Consider the following 26,377-nt stretch of genomic DNA (forward strand, 5'->3'; position numbering starts at 1 on the left):
TCCAATCGGCGATCGCTTCAGAACGAATGAAATTGCAGCCGCTGCTCCGTGTAACATTTTTCTTGCTTAATATAAAATGACATGTATTGTGTGAACACAATAGACATTGTCATTTTGTGCGCGTCATCGTCACGTTTTGTTCTTATCTTCTTCTTTTCTTTTGTTTTTTGATAAATTTTGGCGAGCGAGCGCAGCAAGCGAGCGGAAAATATTTCAGCTTACAAAACACTGAATTCTTGTCATTTTTTGCTTATTTAATCTTACAATCCTAATCAAGATAATAGTGACGGCCTAATAGATAACGATTTATACCAACAAACTGTGGACTTGAAAAAAATACTCTAAATTGTACGAGCGATTGAGCCGAAATTTGCATATTTCCTCGTCATCATTACGTTTTGTTCTTATCTTGCTTGATTTTTTTGCGCCCCCTCCCCCCCCCCCCCCCCCCCCCCGTATGTTCAAAACCGTTGGCGCATTCTTTTGATCCAATTGGCGATCGCTTCAGAACGAAAGAAATTGCAGCCGCTGCTCCGTGAAACATTTTGCTTGCTAAATATAAAATGACTTGTGTGAACACAATAGATATTGTCATTTTGTCCGCGTCATCATCACGTTTTGTTCTTACCTTCTTTATTTATATAAATTTTGGCGAGCGAACGCAGCGAGCGAGCCGAAAATTTTTGTATTTCAGCTGACAGAACATGGAATTCTTGTGTGAACACAATAAACATTGTCATTTTGTCCGCGTCATCATCATGTTTTGTTTTTATCTTGTTTGATTTGGTTTTCTGCCCCCCCCCCCCAACATTCTCCCTCCCCCCCCCCCCCCCCCCTTTCCGGGCGAGTTTTTTCTTCTTCTTCTTCTTCTTCTTTTCTTTTTTCTTCTTCTTCGTTTTTTTTCTTTTTCTTTTTTTTTTCCGTTTTTTGCGCCCCCAAGGAGTGGCGCCCGGGGCACGTGCCCCCCTTGCCCTCCCCCCAGATACGCCACTGCATGTATCATTGTTGTATACAGCTATAAGTACGGGGTACTTACACATACATGTATGTGTGTACGTATGCACATGTGTGTTTCATGCATTTAAAGGGGATGGCTAGTAACCGATCAGTGGGAATCAGTGGGAATGCTGAGGGATGATTGTTCCAATCCTTGTGGGGTTCATTTAAGAGTACATTATATATCTACTGTTGTGTGAAAATTATTTGCTTCAGAACGGTCTCGTATTCAAGTAATGTGCAGATTAATGCCCCGTCACTGACCAGGGACGCTTACCTGGAAGCATTAAACTGCACATTACTTGAATATGAGACCATTCTGAAGCAAATAATTTTCACACAAGAGTAGATATATAATGTACTCTTAAATGAATCCCACAAGGATTGGAACAATCATCCCTCAGCATTCCCACTGATTCCCACTGATCAGTTACTAGCCATCCCCTTTAACAATGACGGTGTTCTTGAAATAATTATTGTTGCACAGTAGCATGTGTACAGTCGTAAAAAAATCTTTGTACTTAATGAGCGATGAATGCAGCGGTTGCGATCACTGAACGTTGCCCATGAGTGACTGGCACGGCTACTAAAAGCAGAAAAACGCGCTGAATCATCAGCTCTGTGGCCGCTATAGACAGGTTAAAATCTACTGCGGGGAACAAAATTTGTGGCCGCTCGCCACGTTAGACAGGTGGCCGCTATACACAGGGTCTTTAACAGGGCTTTTCTCTCGGGGGGATTTTTCAGTGGCCGCTATATACAGGTGGCCGCTAAGGCAGGTTTGACTGTATTCGTTCGTACATATTATATTTTGTTTTATACTTTGACTTGTACTACACTACTTACAAATTGTTCCATTTTTCAAATGTATACTTTGCATCATGAATTACCTTTTTGATACATGGAAATAAAGTATGGTCGAAAAGTTAGAGGAATTTCAATAATCAAGTTGCATGTACCAGCTTCATGGAGCTCTTCTCATCAAAGGTGTTGGGCTTGTCGGTCATCATCGACATGCCGACGATCTCCACTGCCCTGCTCTGCAAACCGTGCTGGATGACAAAGTCTTCGTTGCACAGGATGGCTGCTGCTGACCCATCAGACGTGGGGCTAATGGTGGGCAGTCATGGTGGTAAGATGACCAGTTGTGCATTGAAAGGGAAAGAGACAGTAAGCATTTATTAAAACATATTTGTAAACTGAACATGCAGCTTTTAAATCAAACAACAGAATGAATACACAAGTACATTTATACATTGCAGCAATCACCAAAGTACTGGCAATAAATAAATATTTAAAAAATCACCTTTGTTTCACACAAGTTCGATCATATTCATGAACTACACTGTACACTGTATGCTAGACTCTACGCCCAATTGTTCCATTTTACTCTACACTTACAATCAATATTCAAGGACACTTTCTGCTTATCCTCAAATCTTATCCCCCCCCCCCCTTCCCTTTCCCTTTGTCAGATTGTAAATGCATGCCCCACAAGTCTCAAAATGAATTACATGGGAGGCTTCAAAACCTACATTTACACTATTAAAGAAACTGATGACAATTTGTAATGGCTCTACACAGACAAAGTGGTAGAAGTTTGCTTGAATGACACATACCGGTACATGAATAGTCCCTGAATGATGAAATAGTAGTGGTGGGCTAAAAAATTTAAATTCATGTCCTGCATTTCTACTATACATGAGAAAACTTTAAAGGGGAGGTCCTGTTCTGGTTGATGATGGCACGTCGGGATGAAATTTTTTGGCAAGATAATGAGAAACTACTTATGAAATATGAAAGAGCATTGAAATTTATGGGGAATTCAAAGTTTGTTTGACAAAAATTGGTCTAGAAATGGCTGAGAAATGCAAAAATACGTCTTCCGATTAAAAGTGTGGGTCCCACACTTTCCCTGTGATACGACCTTACCTCCCTCTACCGTTTGAATTTGACTACATTGGGCTTGGGCTTTTTCAACCGTTATCTTCCGCACACGAGAGCGATGTGTACCGCACGGCTTGGTCTGGGAGGTTGACCTTTTCACCTCCGTGAATTTGGGAGAGAGACGGCGCGGCGTGGGAATATTGCGTAATCATGGGGGTTCATGGCACATTTGCAGAACTGTATGCACGTCGCGTGTGTGTGGAGTTCTGTGATCGCACTGCGCTATACATGTATATCAGCCGTCGCGTCGTTCCGTTTGTTTACTTGAGGGCACATAGTCTCCTTTCCTCGGTGTGATGCTGCGTATAGAGCTCTACGGATTCCGACGCGACTCGAGAGCAACTGAAACAATTAGGTTTTGCAAGACGAGGTATACATACGTCTCCGACCCAGAAATCTCGCAAAAGAATATAGAACCTTTCGAAATGAGGCGCGAAACTGGACAAGATGCATGCCTTCATCCCGTAGAAATGAACCGACGCGACACCTGGATCTACCGACCCCAGCTCGCGATGTCCTGAGTGAAAAAGTGAGTATACAGGCATTGAGTGTAGAAGTTAGTCAGTCCGACCCATCTTTATCCGTATAAGTGCATGATGTGAGGGCTTGAAGTTTATCTCGTGAAGAATATCCCGTGCCTGCTAGAAAAGATGTATGTAGGATGACCCACAAAAGACTTGATTAGTTTATTTTTTCACCTTGATTTTCAAGGTTTTTTGCGTGTAAAAAGTTCAGAAAAATAGATTTCTAAATAATGAATTTCGCAAGGAGTAATCGGCCAAACGAGAATGAAGTAGGGTCCCTTATGCCGAGGGTTCGTTGATCTGAAAATGAAATAAATTTCCTTATTCTGAAGCGTCCATAGTATTCTCAAGATTATGTGTATCGATCCGAAAACGAAATAAAGCTCGTTATTCCAAAAAGGAGATTCGTTAGTCAAAAATGAAGGAATGTTCGTTATTAATTCTAAAAGTGAATAATATGTGCCCAAAGAGAATGGGGAGGGGTGATTATAATTTCTGTCGAGTATAGTTTACATGAGATTTGGAAGGGGATGATCTACACTGTACTACTAGGTAGTATCAGAAACAGGGGAACACAATGGCGCGGCAGCATTACACCCTCGTCGTGTCATTTTCTTTTCCCTACCTTTGAGTAGCCCCTATTTATAATAACCGTTTCTACATCATATTACATAGCTCAGCCTTATGATGTAATTAATCTGTCATATCATAATCATAAAAATGAAGTATACAATACCTGCAACATAACGACTAACATGGCCGTTTGGCGGAGGTTCAGTGGTCCGATGCATCATGATTATGTGCGTGTGTTTGCGTATCATTTTCATTCAATTTTCTCTGCGTAGTATCCTATATACTTTTTTATATGTATTTTGATTTGTCTGCTTTTGTTTTCAAAGCTCTTCAATTACTGTTTGTTATTATTAAATTGACTGAGACGCTATATGCCGTAGAAGACTGTAGGTTGTTCATTCACTGTGTCAGTTTTGTCCATCTATGTAGATCGTATACATATTGTACATAGATCCATCATGATGAATTGCTGTTTGCTTTGATGTGCCCTTTTCTTTGAAGTGTGCTGAATAATTATGAAAGTTATAATAGATGGAAATATGATTTTTTTTTTAATTTGACAAGCTATAAGATGATTTGCAGGTTGCATAATTCCATTTCCATTTCATAATTTGTTATCACAGTCAGTGGGAGCAGCTTGATGTCAGGTTCTAAAACTTTTTAGGATGTTATGATTATGTTCCCCGGATGAATCCCTTCTGAGAAGAAAAAAAAATAATCTTCAGATGTATTTTTTTTCTCAAAAGGGATTCATCCTGAGAACAATGTGTGTATAATTTTTCATAGATTGTCGGTTATGAATGCAACCAATGTCTTTTCCTTTTACACTTTCATCATAACAAGAAGTAGGCTATGGATACTCTACATCTCAAATGGCACTTTAGTGGTTTCTCGGGACCTCTGAAAATGAAATCAGACCACCAAACTTCTAAACAGTTTATATAATTATTTTGACGGTTCCATCGGAGAACTGTGTCGAAAAAAAAAAAATGCTTCCTTTCATTGGTAGGCCACGATACATTTCTTTTTTCGGGCCATCAAAATTCGAATTGAACGTGTTTGTAAGCGATACGAACAGGACACCAAAAATAAATAAATAAATAAATAAAACTCAAGTTTGTCTCGGAATTAAACTGTGAAAACTCAATTGATTCCATTAACAGGGAACGCGGGATATTGCGATGAATCATGGTAGTCAATGAGATACGTTGTATTATACCCGACGTTACTCTTTCAATATACGTTCACGCGTGAAAAAAGAATGAATCTTTAATTCCACTGTATCAATTTTTTTATAGATCTCAGGAGCAAATCGAGAAAAGACAGGAATGCGCATTGGAAGCCAGTCACCAAAGGTAATGTTATTCTAGTAAATATATAAACAAACATGACCTGTTCTTTTTCGCATTGTGTGTGTGTGTGTGTGCATGTGTATTTGTGTTTTTGTTTTATTTTGTTTTGTTTTTGTTTTTTGTCTGTAGATTGTGAAAACACGTAAGGCCTATATCGGCCTATATGACGCTTATTTTTATTCCACGAATTTCTTATTAGTCAGAATGGAAGGCATTGTGTGAATATCATTTTACTCTGGTACATAAACTAGGGGATGTGCGATTGAATCGTATATTAGTTGAAGAAAATGTCTATTCATGGAACCATGGTAATAAAATTATATATGAAAATGTTTCTGTTTTGTTCTTTATTACACAGGCAGATGTGTTCAACCAAAAAAAAAAAAAAAACAAAACAAAAACAAAAAAAAAACACCAAAAGAATTGGAGAGGTTCGGACATGCCGATTTTCTATGCCCGGCCACGAAGTATCGCCAGAGACAGTCGCTTTATCCATCTGTCTTGCTCCTGAAAAAGTTTCTTCCTCCACCTCTCCGAAGTTCGGCCGAGCCCCTTCACAGCCTGAACGTTCCTGGCGAAAACCATGCCCAGCCCGAGGCCTGTCATTCCATCTGGCCCGCTGCTACCCACAGCCCACCTGTCTGAAGAGTTGAACATTGGGGAACGACGTTGATGGCATCACAGCGAGTATCCACGGTGGTTGTTCAAACTGTGTGAACAGTTTCTTTGGTAATCTACTCTGCTGTGGAATCGGCAGTAGACTAGATCATGGTGAACTATTAGGTCGTATTTTTTTTTTAATACAGTGTACTGTACATTGTTCTAAGTTTTGCACACAACTATATCCCCACAAACACAAGAGCCACTATTAGGGTTCGCGCGTATGCCAAAAAGCTGGATACAAATCTCGAGATTTACATGGCCATCGTAATTTCGAGATTTTTGCACATGTGCACACAAAATCCCACTAATTTGCGCGATCAGCATCGCGACGGTACAAAAAAAAAAAAAAAAAAAAATCTTGCACTTGATTTCTGAAATAGTGCGCTGATTTGCTCCCGGTGACCGCGTAAACGGTTGACCGAAAATACTTTACTAATCTCCAGATTTTATACTCCATCATTCAAGCGAGCATCACAATAACGGGTAAATGACAACATCACACTACTGTGTGACAGCTGCGTAAATATTGTCGGTATATGCAAACGCGTGAAGAGGGGGAAACATCTCGAGATTTGGAGTTCAATCGTCATCCTGGATCGTCATCCCGCCATGTTGTTATACGTGTGGATCCGGCTAATGGCGCGTAGATATTCTACAGAATGGAAAGATAAACTTTTTAGGATGTTATGGTTATGTTCCCCGGATGAATCCCTTCTGAGAAAAAAAAAATAATCTTCAGATGTATTCTTTTTTTCTCAAAGGGATTCATCCTGGGAACAATGTGTGTATAATTTTTCATAGATTGTCGGTTATGAATGCAACCAATGTCTTTTCCTTTTACACTTTCATCATAACAAAAAGTAGGCTGGATGGATACTCTACATCTCAAATGGCACTTTAGTGGTTTCTCGGGACCTCTGAAAATGAAATCAGATCACCGAACTTCTAAACAGTTTATAATAATTATTTTGACGGTTCCATCGGAGAACTGTGTCAAAAAAAAAAATGCTTCCTGTCATCATCCCGCTATGAAATGAATGATGGGTAGTAGATCCGGCTAATGGCGCGTAGGTATTCTACAGAATGGAAAAATAGTAAACACAATATCAATACATGCATGATATTAATGAATGCGAACGATCCGGGTGAACAAGCGCATGTTGTATCATTGTACTGATAGGGTATTATGAAGGAAATTGTACGTATAAGGCCTACGAGTGTTACTTAGTAGCCGCGTTTGTACGTACCATAATATAGCGGGTTACCAAGCTCCCCGAAACTCGAGTTTTTATTTTGTTTTGTTTTGTTTTCTTTGTTTTTTATTGAAACCGTTAATTGACACGCTCCAAATTAATTGGTTAGTAGAGTATACTATGCGCTCGGAAACTAGAGTTTGTTGGGTTTTTTGTCTGTTTCTTTATTTGTCTGTTTTTATTTTTGCAGCCTTTCTCCCTCACAGAAATACTAGTAACCCGCTAATTGCCTATCGATAAATTGATAAAACTACAAGCATTGCTCTTGAACCTCACATACATTGTCGAGTGCAAACTGTTGTGGCGTGCGCTATGAATGATGGGATATGAAAGATTCGAGTTTTTGTGGTTGGCCGTTCACACGTATCTGCGGGCCAAAGATTAGCGCGCTAATAATAACAGCAAAATTTCTTGGGTTTAGCATTGCGCTGCTGACCGCGCTTATTTGTTGGGTTTTTGTCCACTCGTGCAAAGAACTCAGTTTACTAGCGGGTTACAAATTTCTCATTTTGTTACCCAGTAATTTGTATACGTGTGAATCCCCCTATAGGCGTGTATAGATGGGTAATGAATGCCAGCGCGTTTTCACTTATTTTTCATGTTTATTTTATTTAGGCTGTATGTTTGTTTATTATTGCCCTTGTCATATTCAACAAAACAACAAATTACGATGCAAAATAATAATATTATACTCAGTATACACTACGCAACAGTCACTCCAAAGATATTACCCTGAATGCCTATCCCCCGTCACACGGACGTAGGGCCTAATTTACACTGTATACTGTGATGTTCAAACAGTAAAAACATTGACTCGACGATCAATCATTAGTTCACACATTGTATACACACATGTTTACATGTATGCTGGTTAATAATTTCTTTGGTAGTGCAAAACGCTGTACAGGCCTGCTGGTATAATTCCCACAAGATGTTCGTAATCTGTCCTTTTTAGTACCTCGGATAAGCTTGATTTTCAGACATTTCCTTTTTTATGTCGAAGGTATATTTTCTCTCTTCCTTTTCTCATACAATGTATTATCCCTGTGAATTATCCCTGTATGAATTTTCTTTGCAAATATGTGGATCGACCGTAAGTTTCTTATAAATAATCTATTACATCGGTAAGTATGTAAATTTTGATATTAACAAACAGGCAATGTTCGCGCCTCTTTGAAATAATGCCAGAGAGAAGTTTAAATCTGCGCTTTCAAGCACAGCGATATGCTTGACGTGGAATTATTATAGGTGATACACGTATATTGAATACGACTGGGAAGAACACTGTCGAACCGAAGATAATGATAATTCACATGTTACTGCTCAGTATTCTCAGTGTAATTCATTTTTGTATAATATTCACATTATTAGTATTATGTCTCGCCATCGTTGTTGTTCCTGTTACTGGTCATTGGTGTTTTTTGTTTTTTGTTTTTTTTTTTTGTATGTGTGCTATATATGCCTATATCTCGCGAATCGTGAAGAGGCTAATGGCTGGGAGCCAAATGATATCAGATAACGTGGTCGATAGCATTAGCACTAACTGGAACGGATTCCACGTACTCTGACGTTATGAGCATCGTCAAAATAATCTTGACAAAACATATTTTCTCCTCAGTCAAAACAGAGGTTCTCAGGAGGTTTGTGATGACAACTTATACAGAGAATGAAGTTATTTGTGATGATGATAATAGTACAGTATTCATGATAATCATTACAATGGTATAAAAAACGGTAACAACAAAGGCAACAATTTCAAGCGGCAATACCAATTCCAGGAGTTAGCCTCGATTTTTTTTTAATACCACGAACTGCGTGTTTGTGACTGATGAAAAAAAAAAAGTTAAGTGCATTAATTACTTCACGCAACCACGTTGGCCTCATTAGCTGTTATACGAGTTGATAAGAATAATCACAGAAATATTCATTTTGAAAAGTGATTGACACTTCGTTTTGTAATTGTACTTACATTTCCCTTGAAATGTTGGTATGTACGGTCCGATATCACCATCTCCGGTTCTGTCCGAGGTCATAATGTGCAATAATCGTTGATACTGGTTAGCTCGGTTAGCTTCAAGAGGGATAATTATAAAGCGAAATGCCGATCCATGCAGAGCACTTGCAAGATAAACTTTATACACTGATGAGAAACTAACTAACTGTAAACAATCGAGGGAACTTGATTAACCACAATTGAAATGCTCTTCCAGGGAATATAAAGCATATGAAAATATGTATATAGGGTTCACCTTCAAGATCAACTCTTCTTGTTTTGTTCTTATTTATTTATTTTTTAATTCAATTATTTTTTAGTGTCTTTTTATTGCACTTTATTGTACTGGAATGATGGTGAATAAAACTAGACTGAACTAAACTAGAACCGAGTTTATAATCCTTGACAAGATCAACCTTGTTTTGTTATGTTCGTCAAGTTCACAGCTTTGTCGACCTCATGTTTCAGCAAGGAACTGTGAATGGAAAGATATTCCCTCCCTCTCTCTCTCTCTCTCTCTCTCTCTCTTTCTGACCTTAGTTTCAGGCTTACCGTGGTGTTTTGTTTCAGTTTTTACATCAGAATTGTCGGAAAAAAATTTGAATGTAATCCATGGTCGGGGAGGTGTACTGCCGCACATTTTCAGCCCTCGTCTTACTGCATCCGATTGAGAAATTGCCTTTTATACATCGACGTTTATAAGCATTAGAAATCTGATCAGTGTTTTTGAAGTATCTTTGACAAAATAAATCACGGATGTACATAATCGAGAAGAATTCAAACCTACGACCTCCTGATCTCCGGACAGGCGTATTTTCAGGAATATATTGACATCTTATTCCTACACAAAATTTTGGTACACTGTCTTTTACATCTATGTATCTGTGTATGCCCAAAATGAGGTGGATGTGATGTATACAAAATCTATAAAATGATACATGTATCTATAGTTCACACCAATGTCTCATCTGTATTATGGTTTGCGAATTGTCTCCATGTTGATACTTTATAGTTTTCCCCTCCAAAATAGCCCAAAAGAGTCTTGCTATTATTTAAAGAGAATTGCTGCAGTCTGTAGGCCTATCGTTATATTTTTATACTACATATATGTGAAAATTATTTACCATAATACACGCATTTTTTTTTATATTACAATGTTTTTGTATATAAGATCAACAGATTTATCATTATTTATTATAAGGTTTGTTTCTTAACTACTTACCTTTCCATATCAAACAAGATACATTGTTTAGCACTCTCAGAATTGTGATTGAAAAAAAAAAATATGTGGTGTGGTTTACGTAGGTACATGTATACAAGTATTTATTATATACACATAAATATATATATATATATATATATATATATATATATATTATATTATATATATATATATATATATATATATATATATATATAAAACTGTCTCGAAATTACTCAAATTTCCAGTTCTATTCTGAAGAATGGGAAAAGACACGCGAATATACAAGCGGTGTTCAAAATTTACAACACTGAAATACACATGTACAAACATCTCTGTATGAACACTGTCAAACACTGTACAGTTTGTGATAATGTATGATGGTCACTGCATGTTATAGATTTTGCTTGTGGAGATAAATTGACAAGAGTTTTCGCTTGACGGCATCGTCTTCCATACGGTTACAGCACGTTATTCCGAAGGTTCGTTATTCCGAAGGCTCGTTATTCCGAAGTTTCGTTATTCCGAAGGTTCGTTATTCCGAATTTCATTTTCGGATTAACAAAATCTTCGGAATAACGAACCTTCCGAATATCGCTAGGAAAATGTTCGGATTAATGAACCCTTTTTCATTTTCAGATTAACCAACCTCTAGGTATAGGGAATTTGTGTGTTTCGGATTAAGGAACCTTCGGAATAACGAACCTTCGGAATAAAGAACCCTCGGAATAACGAACAGCACTCTTCCATATACAGCCAAGATTTCAACCTGCAGATGAGCCAAGACACCTTGTTTCATACGTGAGTATATAGGTATCATAAAAAGCTATCATTGATTTGAAATTGTAACACGACATTTCCATATTATTATAGAATAATGTAAACCTAAATACAGAATCATATAAAATGTCTTTCAGGGTGTCTTACTAAAAATTGTTTGATTAAAACATTGTTGATTTCTCCGTACCGAAACTTTTATGGATCATCACATCGCCTCCAATGTATACGTTGTTCATAACAATATAATATACAACGCTCAGTAAGATTTGTGTAATATGAACCATGACTCCATTCTGTCAATATATTTCGAGTTTTGCAGTCGAATTTCACTGTGGGGTGTTTGAGAGATGTACATCATGATAACTGCTAGGGAGTTGAATGTTCCAGCATGATCCTGTCGAATTTACTTATAGGTATACATCGGAGCTCTATTGTAGCTCGATCCACTAAACATGGGCAAGTCAGTTTGCATGCTATGCACAGTGAAATCAGTGAAATTTCGGCCACTATAATTATTCTGAACAAAACATACGATCCCATCGGTGACAAAAACCTGACAATTGATATTATATATAGCATCAATAACCAGAAGTTTCCATGAAGTATAATACAACATAAATATGTAACCAAGTCACTGAGGGGGTTGTACCAAAAATAATTCTGTTTAAAATATTTTTGATTCAAATGATTCATCACATCGCGTTCGGTACGTGTTTACTTATTTTGTTTACACGCGCTAAGCAGAATAAAGCAGAATGAACTATTTGTCAAGCAGGTAAGTCATATTATTCATGACGTCATTGACAATACAGACTTTGCCACAATAGTTCCGTAACAGTAAATTAACACAAAATCTATAACCATCGTTTGATGATAAGAAACCAAGTGTTGTCTTTATTATATTCCATGAATACTTCACGTACAAACCGTTTCGTATGATACCTGGTCGTAATATGGATCATTCACGTAAACAAATCCCCGCTCTTATTTTTTTTTTTTTCGGCAGTTGTAACGGGGAAGTGACTGTATGTGTATCAGACACAGCTATAAGAAAAAGTGATTTCATTCATACAAACGTGTATTGTTACTATTTTGTCGCATGATTTCGGACATGAATTTCATACAGTTCAGAAGCAGCAGTGAGATTGAAATATCAACATACCTATAGAGATGACCCTTAGTTGCTAAACATACCGATTTGGCAGTCCAAATCAAGGAACCAGCCAATAAATGGTGTATATTTTCCTTCTCTAATTCAATTCAATATAATAATTATTAATTTCTTTATTTCCATCTTTAAGAAGACATGATTAAGAAAAAACTTTGAATTTCAGAAACTCAAGTACTGCCTGCAGGCCTACCGGGAATTGCAGTGTCGTTGATTTTCAAATGACAATTATGTCGCGTAATTCACATTATTATCAAACATAGGCTCTCTCTAAAAAAAAAAAAAAAAAAAAAAAAAAAAAAAAGATCGAGTGAAAATATTCACTCTCGAAGGGGTGAATGACTTTGCCAAAATAGTTCCGTAACATTAAATCAACACTAAATCTATAATCATCGTTTGATGATAAGAAACCAAGTGTTGTCTTTATTATATTCTATAAATACTTCACGTATACGTTGTGATACCAAGGAGGTACTACGTACGATACCTGCCCGTTATATGGGTCATTCACGTAAACAAAAATCTCGGCCTCGAATTATACGATTGGTAACAAAAGCTATCATTGATTTGAAATGGTAACACGACATTTCCATAAAGAATGATTAATGAACCTAAATATAGAATCAAATAAAATGTCTTTCAGGGGGTCTTACTAAAAATTATTTGATTAAAACATTGTTGATTCCTCCGTACCGAAACTTGTACATGTATATGGTTCTATCACATCGCCTCCAACGTATACATTGTTTATAACAATATAACGCTCAGTAAGATTTGTGTAATGTGAACCATAACTCCATTCTGTCAATATCGGCGATGGAGCTCTCGTAGCTCGATCCATGGCATGGGCAAGTCAGTTTGTATGCTATGCACAGTGAAATCAGTGAAATCTCGGCCACTATAATTATAACAAAACTGAACAAAACATACGATCCCATCGGTGACAAAAACCTGACAATTGATATTATATATAGCATTCTAACTAGAAGTTTCCATGAAGTATAATACAACATAAATATGTAACCAAGTCACTGTGGGGGTTGTACCAAAAATAATTCTGATTAAAATATTTTTGATTCAAATGATTCATCACATCGCGTTCGGTACGTGTTTACTTATTTTGTTTACACGCGCTAAGCAGAATAAAGCAGAATGAACCATTTGTCAAGCAGGTAAGTCATATTATTCATGACGTGATTGACAATACAGACTTTGCCACAATAGTTCCGTAACAGTAAATTAACACTAAATCTATAATAATCGTTTGATGATAATCCCCATGCCTAAAACAGAATACAAAAAACGTACATTTTCCTTCTTCGCTTGCTCTCTTTTCAACAATCTTCCCAGTTTTATTCAATCGTCAAACTGCCTCGAAAGGTTTAAAAGACAAATTCGATCAACAAATATAAACTCAGATTTTTGATATGTTAAAATGATGAGCAATTAAGAGTTTATACATATTAGTATGCATTTATTTCTGTATCATTATGTTTCTCAATGCTCATTGTTTTTAGTACATTATGATATGATTTCTGATCTTGCCTTTGGTACTATTTTAATATGCGCTACATTTTTTTTTTTTTTAATCCTTGCGTCTATATCTGTGTATGATAACGCATCTCTATTTTCTCACATTTTTCTTTTACTTTTCATATGTTTGTTTCGATTACTTTTTTCTTCTCTTTTCTTTTTGTTTGCGTTACACTATGTAAACCTACCTGCAATATTTCAATTTTCTGAACAAAGTGTGAAAGTGTACTTTTTACTCGTTGCCATATCACTTTTTGGCCATTATTTTTGTACATTCTGGTAACATAATTTATTTTGTTTTTGCATATGGTAATCTCCTGCTGTTTTTTACTTTTAATTTGTTAATTTTTGTATCTTTTTTACTTATGTAGATATCACATCTTGCTTGTTTCTATGTGTTCGTTTGCTTTCTTTTTTGTTGCTGTTGTATTATGTGATTTTTACTCGCAATATGTACTATTTGTAACAGGGCTCACTTGAAAAGCAGGCCCTTGGGCCCTGAACGTGACTACCCTGTTCTTTCTTTTTTAAATAAAACTGAATAAATGAATAAATAAAACCAAGTGTTGTCTTTATTATATTCCATAAATACTTCACGTACAAAACGTTGTGATACCAGGGAGGTGAGCACCTCCCTGGTGATACCAAGGAGGTACTCCGTGATACCTGCCCGTAATATGCATGGGTCATTCACGTAAACAAATATCCGCTCGTTAGCTTTTTTTTTTCGGCAGTTGTAACGGGAGGTGAGTGTACGCGGTAAATTTTGATTTAAAAAATGATAATACATGAGCGGACGATAGATTGCCTGAATTTCACCCCAGCATATTTTTTTTTTTTTGGGGGGGGGGGGGGGCTGTAACTTCACAATTAATTTCTATAAAGATGTAGTGTCTATACTAATGTATTTTGGCTCATTTGGAGGTTGAAATCTTGATGCAAACTATATCGTTTCATGTTGTGTGTGAAGCTGCAGCCTGCAATATAGGTGTAGCGTTTCAAATATCATTGGCGTCGTCTATCTGTTTGGATACTTTCTGAAATGTCTTCACAAAAAAAAATCGGAAGTTACCGAGTTTTTTCCTACTTTTGGGAATTGTGTCCGAAAGAATTATAGGGTGACTATGGTCGCGATTATTCAATAGTGCCTCACATGCGCTGATCAAGCCTGTGTCAAGACAGTCATGTAAATACATGTATAAACGTATCTCTGCGCTGGCGATTTGAACATCAAAAATTCAATCGAAATCCATCTACGATCTTTTTTTCTCTATGTGTGTAGTAGCTTGTACACGTGTATCTAGTCTTCAAACTTTCATGTTCGAATAGATGATAAAATCGTTGATGCCGGTGGTTCTCAAGTACAGACATACGTGAAATATCTACAGTCGGTGCTATAATCATTCAATTACTTTCTTCGGACTCACAAAGTTTAGTACCCAATGGCACAACCGTGAATACATAGTATTCAATGGATGGAGCTGTACATGACTAGACATTTCGATCATTTCCATAACCAGGTAGGTAGGGGTACTGGTATCGGCGACCCAACACGTTCAATGGGGTTACGATACCGGTGTGTGTTCCACCGTACACTTTCAATGAAGCAAGTGGCTGGGCATTGGGTATTGTGTGTGTCTCTCTGGTGTGTGTAGGCCTGAACGGCGAGAGTTGGGAGAAGTGGTGTGTGTAGGCCTGAACGGCGAGAGTTGGGAGAAGGGGAGAGAGATTCTGCCGAGAGTCCTTGGGGAGCTCGTAGAGTGTAACCTTAGGAAGGCCTAAAAATAGATGTGTTTCGGTCAAGGGGTCAGGAGGGCCTGTCGCTTCGTGGAATGGAAGGAGTGGTGGCTGGAGTTTGGCTCGCAAAACGCAAAGACAGTATCGTATTGCAATGGAAACGGCAGGTGGCGCTCTGTAGGTAACGGTCATCCTGATAGATGTTGGAAAGATTTTGCCTTCTTGCAGCAAATTACTATGTACTAAATTCGTAATTTTCTCATCTATTTTACACTGTAATGTGAAACGAACCATCATGGATGTTGATACTATCCTTCCTCAACACAATTTCATCAAGTATTCTGCAAATACTAGCAAATAACATTCTGATACGCCACATAAACAGGAACAGGACCATTGCTTTAACATGATTTATTTTTCATGTTGAGCCAATTACAGTGACCTTAAGTGCGTTATAATATGTGTACATGTACCTACTAATCCATGGGAAAGGGTATTTCAGCACATATCTTACTTATATTGCAAAAAATATTTGCTTGTTCATATCATCATGCTAGTTCGAAAGTACCACACTGCTAAATATTTCATGTTCACAGGACTTACCAACACTGGAGCTTGGTCAAAGGCTCGTAGATTTGGGGAGAATTCAGGATTTCATCCATGCTGTACTCTTTCTGAAATTGGGAGTTCCTGAGGTTTAAAAAAAAAAGAAAGAAAAGGAGAGACAAGCGACATTATTAAAATATTGGCCTTGTGATGTTGGGACTGTCAGCAAATAGTACACTTTTAGCAAATGGGTATAATATTTGCTACTGTATACCAAATGATTTTCAGCTTATACATATTGCCAAGTGATGATGCATCATCACTTGGCAATATGTATAAGCTGAAAATCATTTGGTATACAGTAGCAAATATTATACCCATTTGCTAAAAGTTTGGTCACGTAACTTTAGTAAAAAAGTGATCACAACATATCAAAAAAGAGAAGGTAAGCTTTCCTAGCAATCTGGCTGTCATACTTCCGTCATAAAGCATGCACTGTTGCATAATGTAATTCCATCTGCACTAGCGTTGTGAAATGCAATATTACAGCAAAATCCACATGATCTTGCAGATATTTTGTTGGATGCAGAAGCAATATAACACATACCACTTTAATTCAATTCAATTTAATTCTATTCAGAGGTAGTATTGTGTGATATTAGGTAATATATTGTGCAATATTGTGTGGCATATCAAACTTGTTGTCAGAAAATTAGTTAAGTCTCAGAATTTTAATATACAGCATAAAGGAATTGATAACATAATACCACAGAATTTATTACTCCAAATTGTAAGTGTAACACTATAACTTCACTTGTCAGTCAACATCTGCTCTGCCCATTGGACGTATACAGAAGGAGAGACAATAAAATTTCCTCATGTAATTCTCGCTTCCCATCTGTTTTCATTTTGTCAATATGATGATTACGTACACCTGTAATTATGATGGGAAGACTGAGACTTTTTGTCAGTTTTTTAACCCATTGACAATGGACTGATTTTGCTTCAACACGCATTTCCCATAGACACCTGCCCAAGTATATTCGGGACTCGTCCTCGACAGGTTAAATACTAAACGAATATTGATTTCTTTTAATCTTTTTCTTTAGGCTGAATCATACAAGTACACTTTAAATTGCTTAGGGCTATCTGATGCACATCTTGTATATGGTCATCGCTGTTTGAGGAGAATCAACTTACGGGTTGTTGGTTGAGTGCTTGTGATTCTTGTACGCAATCTTGGCAAAGTGCTCTGGCTTGGTTCCTAGTCAATGAGAAAAAGAAATCAAGAAAACAAGAAAAATGTTCACACAAGTCAAAGACAGGTTGTAGTGATTTCAGTGTTTTTGTTTGTTTGTTTTTTACAAAAAAGGTTACATGTCTCTCTATTATATGTCTAAACTGGGGAAGGAAGATTGCATATCAACTTGAAATTAAGATAGAATAACATATGCCTTGTATCCAAGACTATAAGTTCTTTGGTGGCTCTGTCATGAAATATTTGAATATATTAATGGAAATCTGAATCTTTATAGTTTGGCACTAAAATGAATAAGGCTGTGAATCTGATAAAAATTTACCAGACACTTGAATTCCTGCTACTAAAACATGGTTCTAAGGGTTAGTGTCTGGATCAAATTACATCACATGCCTTGTAAGAACATATCAAAAGTAACTAGAAAATGTATCATGCATCGGAGGGACAGAGAATGAGGATGCTACAGAAATGTCTGTTTAGAACACAAGAAATAAAATTTCAAGACGTTTACATTTTATATGTTCACGTTGGAGTCTTCCAAATGATATGAATTGTCTAAAGATAAGAATGTCCATGGAGACATGCAGTCATTTAAAAAAAAAAAAAAAAGAAGAAGATTAGAATCACAGGCATGTGTACATCAGAATACCAGCTTGTGTCACCTGGTACTTACATGTACATGTATTCCTAATTAACAAAACTAGGTACAGACTGTAGCTCCTATAATAAACGTGGTGTGTCTATTTGGCCTGATTGAGGTCAGGCAACTTTTGTCTGTTGTCTGTTTTCATCCACACTGCCCTTTCTTGGCTCTATTTTGAAAGCTATTGTATGGATTGTTTTACTTTTGCTACAGCTTGCTCTTATCTTGCAGAGATATTAAGGGTTGAGGAGAAGTGGAAGCATAAATCTTCCAGCGGCAGTCTATGGTCAGCATTTAATTCAGTAAGAGAAACAAATAAAAGAGGTTTAAAGACAAAGCATAACAACAGCCTATGTTTCAATTATACATGTATACTTTGTATGCTACTTGGTGATGATCACCCTACAATAACAATCTTTGAAACCCATCCACTGGATTGTAAACATGTAGTTATCTTGGATATCTTTGATACGGTATATATTTCAGTACACCTTATCCATCTGTACATGCACTTTGCCCACTTCGAGTGCACTAGATATGTAGGCACGTGATACTTGACCCTTTAAGTACAAGCATGTAGGTAATAAAGTCAACAGAGCATGATAAAATGATTACAGAACAATTGCATATAAGAACAACATTTTTTCTCACTCATGTACAGTCTATTAAGCTTGCCTGCCAATCTATAATGTTGTGCCATTTAGAAACATAACAAAGATGTCATGACCCATTAATACCCTGCACTCTGTTTTGCACTTTGACTGCTTTATTTTCCGCAAACGTATTACGTGTATTCACTCCAGGATGAACAGTAGCAGAGCGGATTAAATGCCTTGGTAAAAGACTTGTCATAAGTAAATTTACAGCTGGTAAGAAGCAGGAATAAGGTGAAATCAAAGAGTTTTCAAGCCTGCTATTCAGTGCCAAGCTAGCAGTAGTTTGAACCTTCAGTGGTATATGCATTAAGTGTGACGAGTTTCATCTGTGCAATATGTATTGGTTTACACATTTTGCAAATACAAGTTTACAACAAACTAACAAACAGACAAACATAGAGACATGATAGGTTAATTAAAAAGTCTGGGCAAGAGGATTGGAATCAATGCACTGGTATGGAGGCAACTAAGATAAAATCGCAATATACTAGGACATTTGGACACAGTCATGCCAAACAGCCATGACCCTTTATGCATATTATCTAAGCGCTAAACTTACATCATGATAAGTACATTTTACTGGCATGCCATGCAATCACTGCAATGACAGGTAAAGATGAGGGGTAAAAAAGGAACATGTTGGTCTATTGACTGCAAGGTGTTAAACTTAATACTGTAACAGTGTGTCCTCATGGTGTGGGTCTGATCACATCTTATGTTCTCAACATCACATTTCCTCCATTTTTTTTTTTCTTCAAAAAGTCAAGCCAGTTGCAGTTGTGTTCTAGTCAAAGTGATGGGCTAATCCTTCACCTTTGACATGATGGCATCCCATACAGGAAGAGCAATGGTTTCCTGAGCAAAGTGCATTATAGGAAGTATGGATAAGCCCCTTTTGACACTGTATAGCCAAAATAAATCCCCTTTTTTGTTGAGTTCTGTTTCATTTTAGAAGAAATTGGAAGTAAATTCCTGCAATTTGCAAAAGAGATGATAAGAACAGAGAGGGGAAGAGGGGTCAAGTTACATTGACCCAACCAAATATCCCTATTGTTCCAGTACTTCCAAGTTAATTTTGCAGCACATAACATATTTTGTGTTTTCTTTTGCAAACCTTGCCAATAAAGTCCTCTATTTAGCATCCTATTTCATAGTTTATCTAATGCTTACGAACCCAAATCACAATCAAGCAAACAAGTTTAGGGAAAATGTGTATCAATCTAGTTTTTTGTTGTTGTTTTTTCACTCCATCACCAAGAGAAAGGGGAGGGAGATGAACAGACAAACACACATGCAGAGACACAGGGGGAGAGAGCGAGACTGATAGAGAATAAGACAGGAAATATGTCACATCATGCTTGGGAGAGTATGGTCATACCATATTTCTCCATGTGCTCCCTCCCTGCATTCCCAAACATCTGGGCTGTCATTGGGGATGCTGTGATCTCGTGGGTCTCCGCCATCACTTCAACAAATTTCTCCATGGGGTTGGAGCGATCCGTAAACTGTTCACAAGAAATGATGAAATAATCATACTGTTACACCACGCTTTATGAAACCCTTCCCCTCTCCCCCTGTCAAAAGAAAGGAATACACTTGTATATTATATAGAATAAACAAACAAACAATGGTGCAGTGTAAGAGGAGTGAAGGTTGTACCTAGAACAAGACTGTGCAATCTGTTGATATGATTACGTGATAAACTTAAAAACTTTAACTCTCTATGACTGGAGGAATACTTCTGTGTGCATGTCATGATTTGTATGTATGTGTGTATGTCTGTGTGTGTATGCGAGTGTACGTGGTATGTGATTGGGAAGAGAGTTTCAGCAACAAATGACAATATCAGGAAGACACAAACTTGTTTAAAAAATCTATGGGGTCTGTTGTATATTTCCAGATTTCTTGGGGCCAGTAATGGATACGCATTTACAGTATTCATTTATATTGGCTGGGTACCTACAGGTACAATGTAATAGCTCAAATAAAAAATTCATCAGAACCAATATAATGATTTCACTGTTAAAGATTTGTGTTTTGAAGACAATTACTGGAGAAAATGTATATTCTTTTTACTTTATATATCATTCCACATTCTCCACGAGCTTCATTTACAGGCAGTTCACCTATTATGGTGCATATTCCTTTGATTTCTAATGGTAACAATTTTAAATTGGGAGGCATTCATGCAAGGCACTTTCACACATGAAAGAAATGTTAATAATGAGAATCCCATTGCAAGCATAACTATCATATCAATTATCCAGAGATCTGTCATCAGCAAAACACATTACTTACAGTGTATATTGTGTGCACAGGAAGTACAACAATGCTTCTAAATCAACTGCTATTGTGATTATAGCATCACTGATGCATGAAAGTTGGAAATGCAATGCATAACATTTTAGTTGCCTCATGATACAATATGCCAAATTACACATTGTTGAAAATGCTTTGCAGTCAATATATCAACTGAATGAAATAATGATATAACATACTAAACAATGGTTCTGCAATAATACACTTTGATGGGAGAGGATTATATTTGAAGATATGCAATAAAACAAAACCATTCCATCAATGAAAATAAAAACTAATTGACTAAACTCTTACGACGACAAAAAAACAACAACAGCATTTTGAATTTGCAATAAAACATAAAAACACATGAATATTACTGTAAAAACCACAAATATTCGCAGCATCAAACTATGGGGAGTAATTGGAGCCCATGGTCTTTTTCGTGGCATGAAATTTACCAGAATTGCTACTGGGATTCAATGCATTGTGAAGATAAGAGCTTTTGTGCACATTTTGCGAATCTTGGCTCCTTGTAAAATTTGCAAAAGTTTCATGAACACAAAAATTTGTGGTTTTACAGTATACGAGAGGCATTTGCTTACAGTGGATGAGAGAGATCCTCGCTGCATCTTTTCAAAGCCAAGGGCAAGCACACAGTTGGCTCTTCCACCTTCTATCAGCTGCTTGGCTAGGAAGAGTGCTGTAGATCCAGTAGCACAGGCATTATTCACCTATGACAATAGAAAAGGGCAATTTGATTTTGATACATACCCGGAACTCTTTATTTCATCTATTTTGTCTGCATTGTGGAGTTCAGGCACTGCCACATATAAGTAAATTTGAACTATCGGGTTTTTATATAAGCCTAAAAATCTCATGCTTTATCTTTCAGTGAAGTATTCATTACAGCAGAATTAGTTTGGGAATGAATACAGTAGTTGCACATCAGTTGATTTAGATTGATTTTTTTTTTTTTCATAATATAAAATGATGTATTGAAGCAGATCTTTTGAATATTATGAACATACACCTGACATTCTTCTTACCAATGTAATGACAGTGGGATATCTCTTGAATGATGTTAGAATGCAGCTTTTCTCTATTTAGCCTTCCAAATTTACAGAAATGTCAGCTGTAGATGCCACTCAGAACAAGGAAAAGTAGAAATTACGCTGTGCGTAATATATGTCCCCGCCGGAAGTAGCATTTTGTAGCAAAATGTGCAATATAGGTACAAAATCAAGGTCAAAGAAGTCAAAGGTCAAAATTCTGTGTAAAAGTTTTGAAGCACTCACCTAGTGCCATCACATAAAGCAAACGGAATCGAAATCGGGTTAGAAATGGCGAAGGAGTAGCATTTTGTAGCCAATGTACAATACAGGTCAAAAATCAAGGTCAAAGGTCAAAGAAGTCAAAGGTCAAAATTCTGTGTAGAAGTTTTGAAGCCCTCACCTAGTGCCATCACATAAAGCAAACGGAATCGAAATCGGGTTAGAAATGGCGAAGGAGTAGCATTTTGTAGCAAAATGTACAATATAGGTCAAAAATCAAGGTCAAAGGTCAAAGAAGTCAAAGGTCAAAATTCTGTGTAGAAGTTTTGAAGCCCTCACCTAGTGCCATCACATAAAGCAAACGGAATCGAAATCGGGTTAGAAATGGCGAAGGAGTAGCATTTTGTAGCAAAATGTACAATATAGGTCAAAAATCAAGGTCAAAGGTCAAAGAAGTCAAAGGTCAAAATTCTGTGTAGAAGTTTTGAAGCCCTCACCTAGTGCCATCACATAAAGCAAACGGAATCGAAATCGGGTTAGAAATGGCGAAGGAGTAGCATTTTGTAGCAAAACGTACAATATAGGTCAAAGGTCAAGGTCAAAGGTCACAACTGAAATTCTGTGTAGAAGTTTCAAAGCTCCCATGTAGTGCTATCATATAAAGCAAACAGAATCAAAATTGGCTCATTAATGACAGAGAAGTAGCAAATTTAACATTTGATCACACACGGACGCACACACGGACGGACGGACGGACGCACAGACACACACACGTACGGAGCCCGTTTCATAGTCCCCTGCTCGAACTCGTTCGGCGGGGACAATAACCTGCAAAACTTAAGTTCTGACTGACTGCAAGTGTACATTTTTTTTTTTTTTTTTGTAGTGGCACTGTAATGAAGCTATTCCCACAATTTCATTACATCCAACTACAAGTAATTTAATTCTAGGACCCAGTCATAAACCCTGTCACTTAGAGGATAAACATGTTATATATATGTTTTTGTTTTTTTATTTGTTCACACAATTGCCATAATACTGTCATCACATCACAATACTACTCAATGTCAATCTGAAAAATGATTTTCAAAGATTTTTGAACGATCACACATCCAACAAATGTGACATCTAGTGCGACCTGAATCAAAGGGACTACAGCATATTAAAAAGGAAGAAGGATTCTCTCACCTTAGCATGAATAACTGTCCTGCAGTAATTGTAAAAAAAAAAAAAAAAAAAAAAAAATAGCTATGTAAAGAGTTCAGTAAAGGCCATTCATACATGCCCATATTCATTATCAGAAAGATGACCAAAAGTGAAACCTAGTGGTAAACTTTTCACTTTAATGTACAAAGGGCAGAAAAGCGCATCAGTTTTGAAATGGTCACTCAAGGAAAAGTACTATAAATCACTCACATTGTAGATGGGTATACCAGTCATACCCAGCTCGTAGATTGCTCTCTGGCCAGAGGTGGTGTCTCCATACACGTAGCCACACACAGCCTGTTCCACTGCACCAAAGGAGAGCCCAGCATCTTTCAGCGCTGCATTCCCAGCCTGTGTGGCTAGCTCGTAGTAGTCTCCATCTGCCTTGCCTGGCTTGAAGAACTGTTTAACAATAAAATCGTCGGTTGAGAATAAGGGCGTTAAGTTGCCGCTAAACCCATAGTGTTCGAGACAACTTAACGCCCTTCTCATTCTCAACAGACGAAATATTCAGGCTGGATTTTAGCACATGGAGCAGCAAAACTCTTGAATGCTAGGTAGTCTATAGCCATCATAAAATAAACAATTGTGACAATGTCCATACTTCAAGTAAATTAGAGACCTATTAGATTTGCCTTGCATATTTAAAGGACAAGTCCACCTTTATAGACATGTGGATTGAGTGAATGCCGCAATATTAGTAGAACACATCACTGAGAGTTTGAGGAAAATCAGACAATCCGTTCAAAAGTTATGAATTTTTGAAGTCTCTGCTCAGTCACTGCTGGATGAGAAGACTAAAGTTTACTAACAGCTTGTGATATCACATGTGTACAACTATGTAAAGAAAATATAAAGACAATTCAACATATTTTCACTTTTCTTGCATAATAAAAGAACGCTTGACTTGCCTCTTAAAGAAAGCAGGTTGAATTATATTACCCTTAACAATAAGTCAGTTTCAAGACGAGGAAATGTGCACTTTTTTCGGGGAAAATTTTTTTTTATAATTCTCTTTATATTTCCTGTTGTACGCATCTCACTATGCTGTAGTAATCTCATCCAGGAGCAACTGTGCAGATCCCAGATGCTTTAAAAATTCATTACTTTTGAACAGATTGAATGAATGAATGAATGTCAATTTATTAAAAAACCAAACACAGGGCTGCCAACTCTCACGCATTGAGCGTGAGACTCACGCATTTTGGTCCTTTCCTTTCACACACACACACCCACACCCTCACACCCCCAGGGCCATACACAACCACACCACACAGAGCACTCAAAACTAGTAATGATTGCCCAATTTTCCTCAAACTTTCACTGATGTGTTTTACCAATATTGCTGCATTCACTCAATCCAAATGTATATGAAGGTGGACTTGTATTAGAGTGGAATCCAGGGCAAAGTATCAAGTATTATGTAAGGAACTCCGGCAAATTACGCTGTATGTTTGTAGCTACACAGCACAGAACCCTTAATAGAGTAAAAACATTTTACCAACACATAATTGAACAGGTTGGACTAGTGAGTAGTGGAGTGGTTGCTCGCGTCTAGAAACGGAGAAAACCAATCTAGTCTAGGCCTACATGCAAAGATGAGTTTTCACCTTGGTCATACCAACACCGACAACAAAAACTCGCTGACGATCAGACGCCATTGTAGAGCTGAGTCTGTAGTATAAGCTGATAAATGAAGGAGAAAAGGCACGGATTTGTGGTGCACTAAAATATGGAGGGTAACCGGCGGGCGGAGCACCTGCAAAACGTCCTGGTTGGAAGGGTGGCTGCAGACAAATGACCGCGACCGGTCGGTAACGCTAGCGATCGCCGAAGCCTAGGCCACAGGGCTAGCGAACCCACGATAGGTATACATCGATAGTTGCGTTCCGGTTCTTCTTCTTCTTCTTCTTCTTCTTCTTCTTCTGATTAAGTCTGCCTCCTTCAATAGACTGAAGATTCTTGCAGACTGGTGCTATTCACATTATAATACAATTTATTTACAGATATTTCTATTGCCCTTCATCTTAATCTTCCCATAATTAATGTTTGTTTGATTTTCTTGAGGCAGTAATGGAGGGTACATATACGGTGACATATCTATTCATTTTTTTGTTAAATAGAAAATGGAGTTGAGGACCGCGGCGCGTCGTCCTTGCATGTTGTGATGTTATTAAACGATGTTTGGCATGTTTGGATGAAAAATAGCTCTAAAAATTAAAGGGACAGTGGGGTAATAGGGTTGAGTTGGGGCTTCAGGTTTCCAACTTTTTTAGATATTATCGAGAAACCCTATATGAAATATGAAAGAACACGTAACTCTAAGATGGATTCAAAGTTTATTTGAAGAAAACTGGTTTCAAAATGTCTGAGATATTCAAAATAAAGGGATCCTAATGAAAGGTAGGGGCCCACCTTACAGGACCACTTTCTTTTACTCTGTTTTTGGATAGCAGCCATTTTAAAATTTGTGTTTCTCTCAGAATTGTAGGCCTATTCTTTCAAACATTTCATATGTGTTTTCTCAATATCTCACAAAAACGGTTAAAAGCTCAATGCTGTCAAAAACTGTCATAAACCGAAATTCCCATATTTCCTTATAGGCCTAATTGGTGAAAATTTAAAGCAATCTGGATGACGCAGCTAGCTCTTTCATCCTTAAATATTTTGAGATACTCAAGATGACCGACGACTCTGATCACCCGTGAAATTGGTGGGCTAAGTGGTGCCAATATTTGAAATTCCTTCATATTTGTAAATGTTGAAAACTAGAACA

At 37.3% G+C, this 26,377-nt stretch overlaps 1 protein-coding gene across 1 annotated transcript in view; it reads right to left on the reverse strand.

Moving 5' to 3' along the window:
- LOC140237369 (sterol carrier protein 2-like) overlaps positions 1 to 25,357 on the reverse strand; it is a 40,244-nt gene extending 14,887 nt beyond the window's left edge. Inside the window, exons 1-7 of the mRNA XM_072317306.1 lie at positions 25,212 to 25,357; positions 23,812 to 24,003; positions 21,727 to 21,855; positions 20,202 to 20,328; positions 17,467 to 17,530; positions 16,324 to 16,410; positions 1,956 to 2,106 (exon numbers count right to left, since the gene is read on the reverse strand). Coding sequence (XP_072173407.1) covers positions 1,956 to 2,106; positions 16,324 to 16,410; positions 17,467 to 17,530; positions 20,202 to 20,328; positions 21,727 to 21,855; positions 23,812 to 24,003; positions 25,212 to 25,262 — 801 coding nt within the window. The 5' untranslated portion in view covers positions 25,263 to 25,357. The remainder of the gene's footprint in view (positions 1 to 1,955; positions 2,107 to 16,323; positions 16,411 to 17,466; positions 17,531 to 20,201; positions 20,329 to 21,726; positions 21,856 to 23,811; positions 24,004 to 25,211) is intronic.
- Positions 25,358 to 26,377: the final 1,020 nt, after the last annotated feature.

The sequence above is a fragment of the Diadema setosum genome, chromosome 13 (assembly GCF_964275005.1).
Source record: "Diadema setosum chromosome 13, eeDiaSeto1, whole genome shotgun sequence".
Classification (NCBI taxonomy): Eukaryota; Metazoa; Echinodermata; class Echinoidea; order Diadematoida; family Diadematidae; genus Diadema; species Diadema setosum.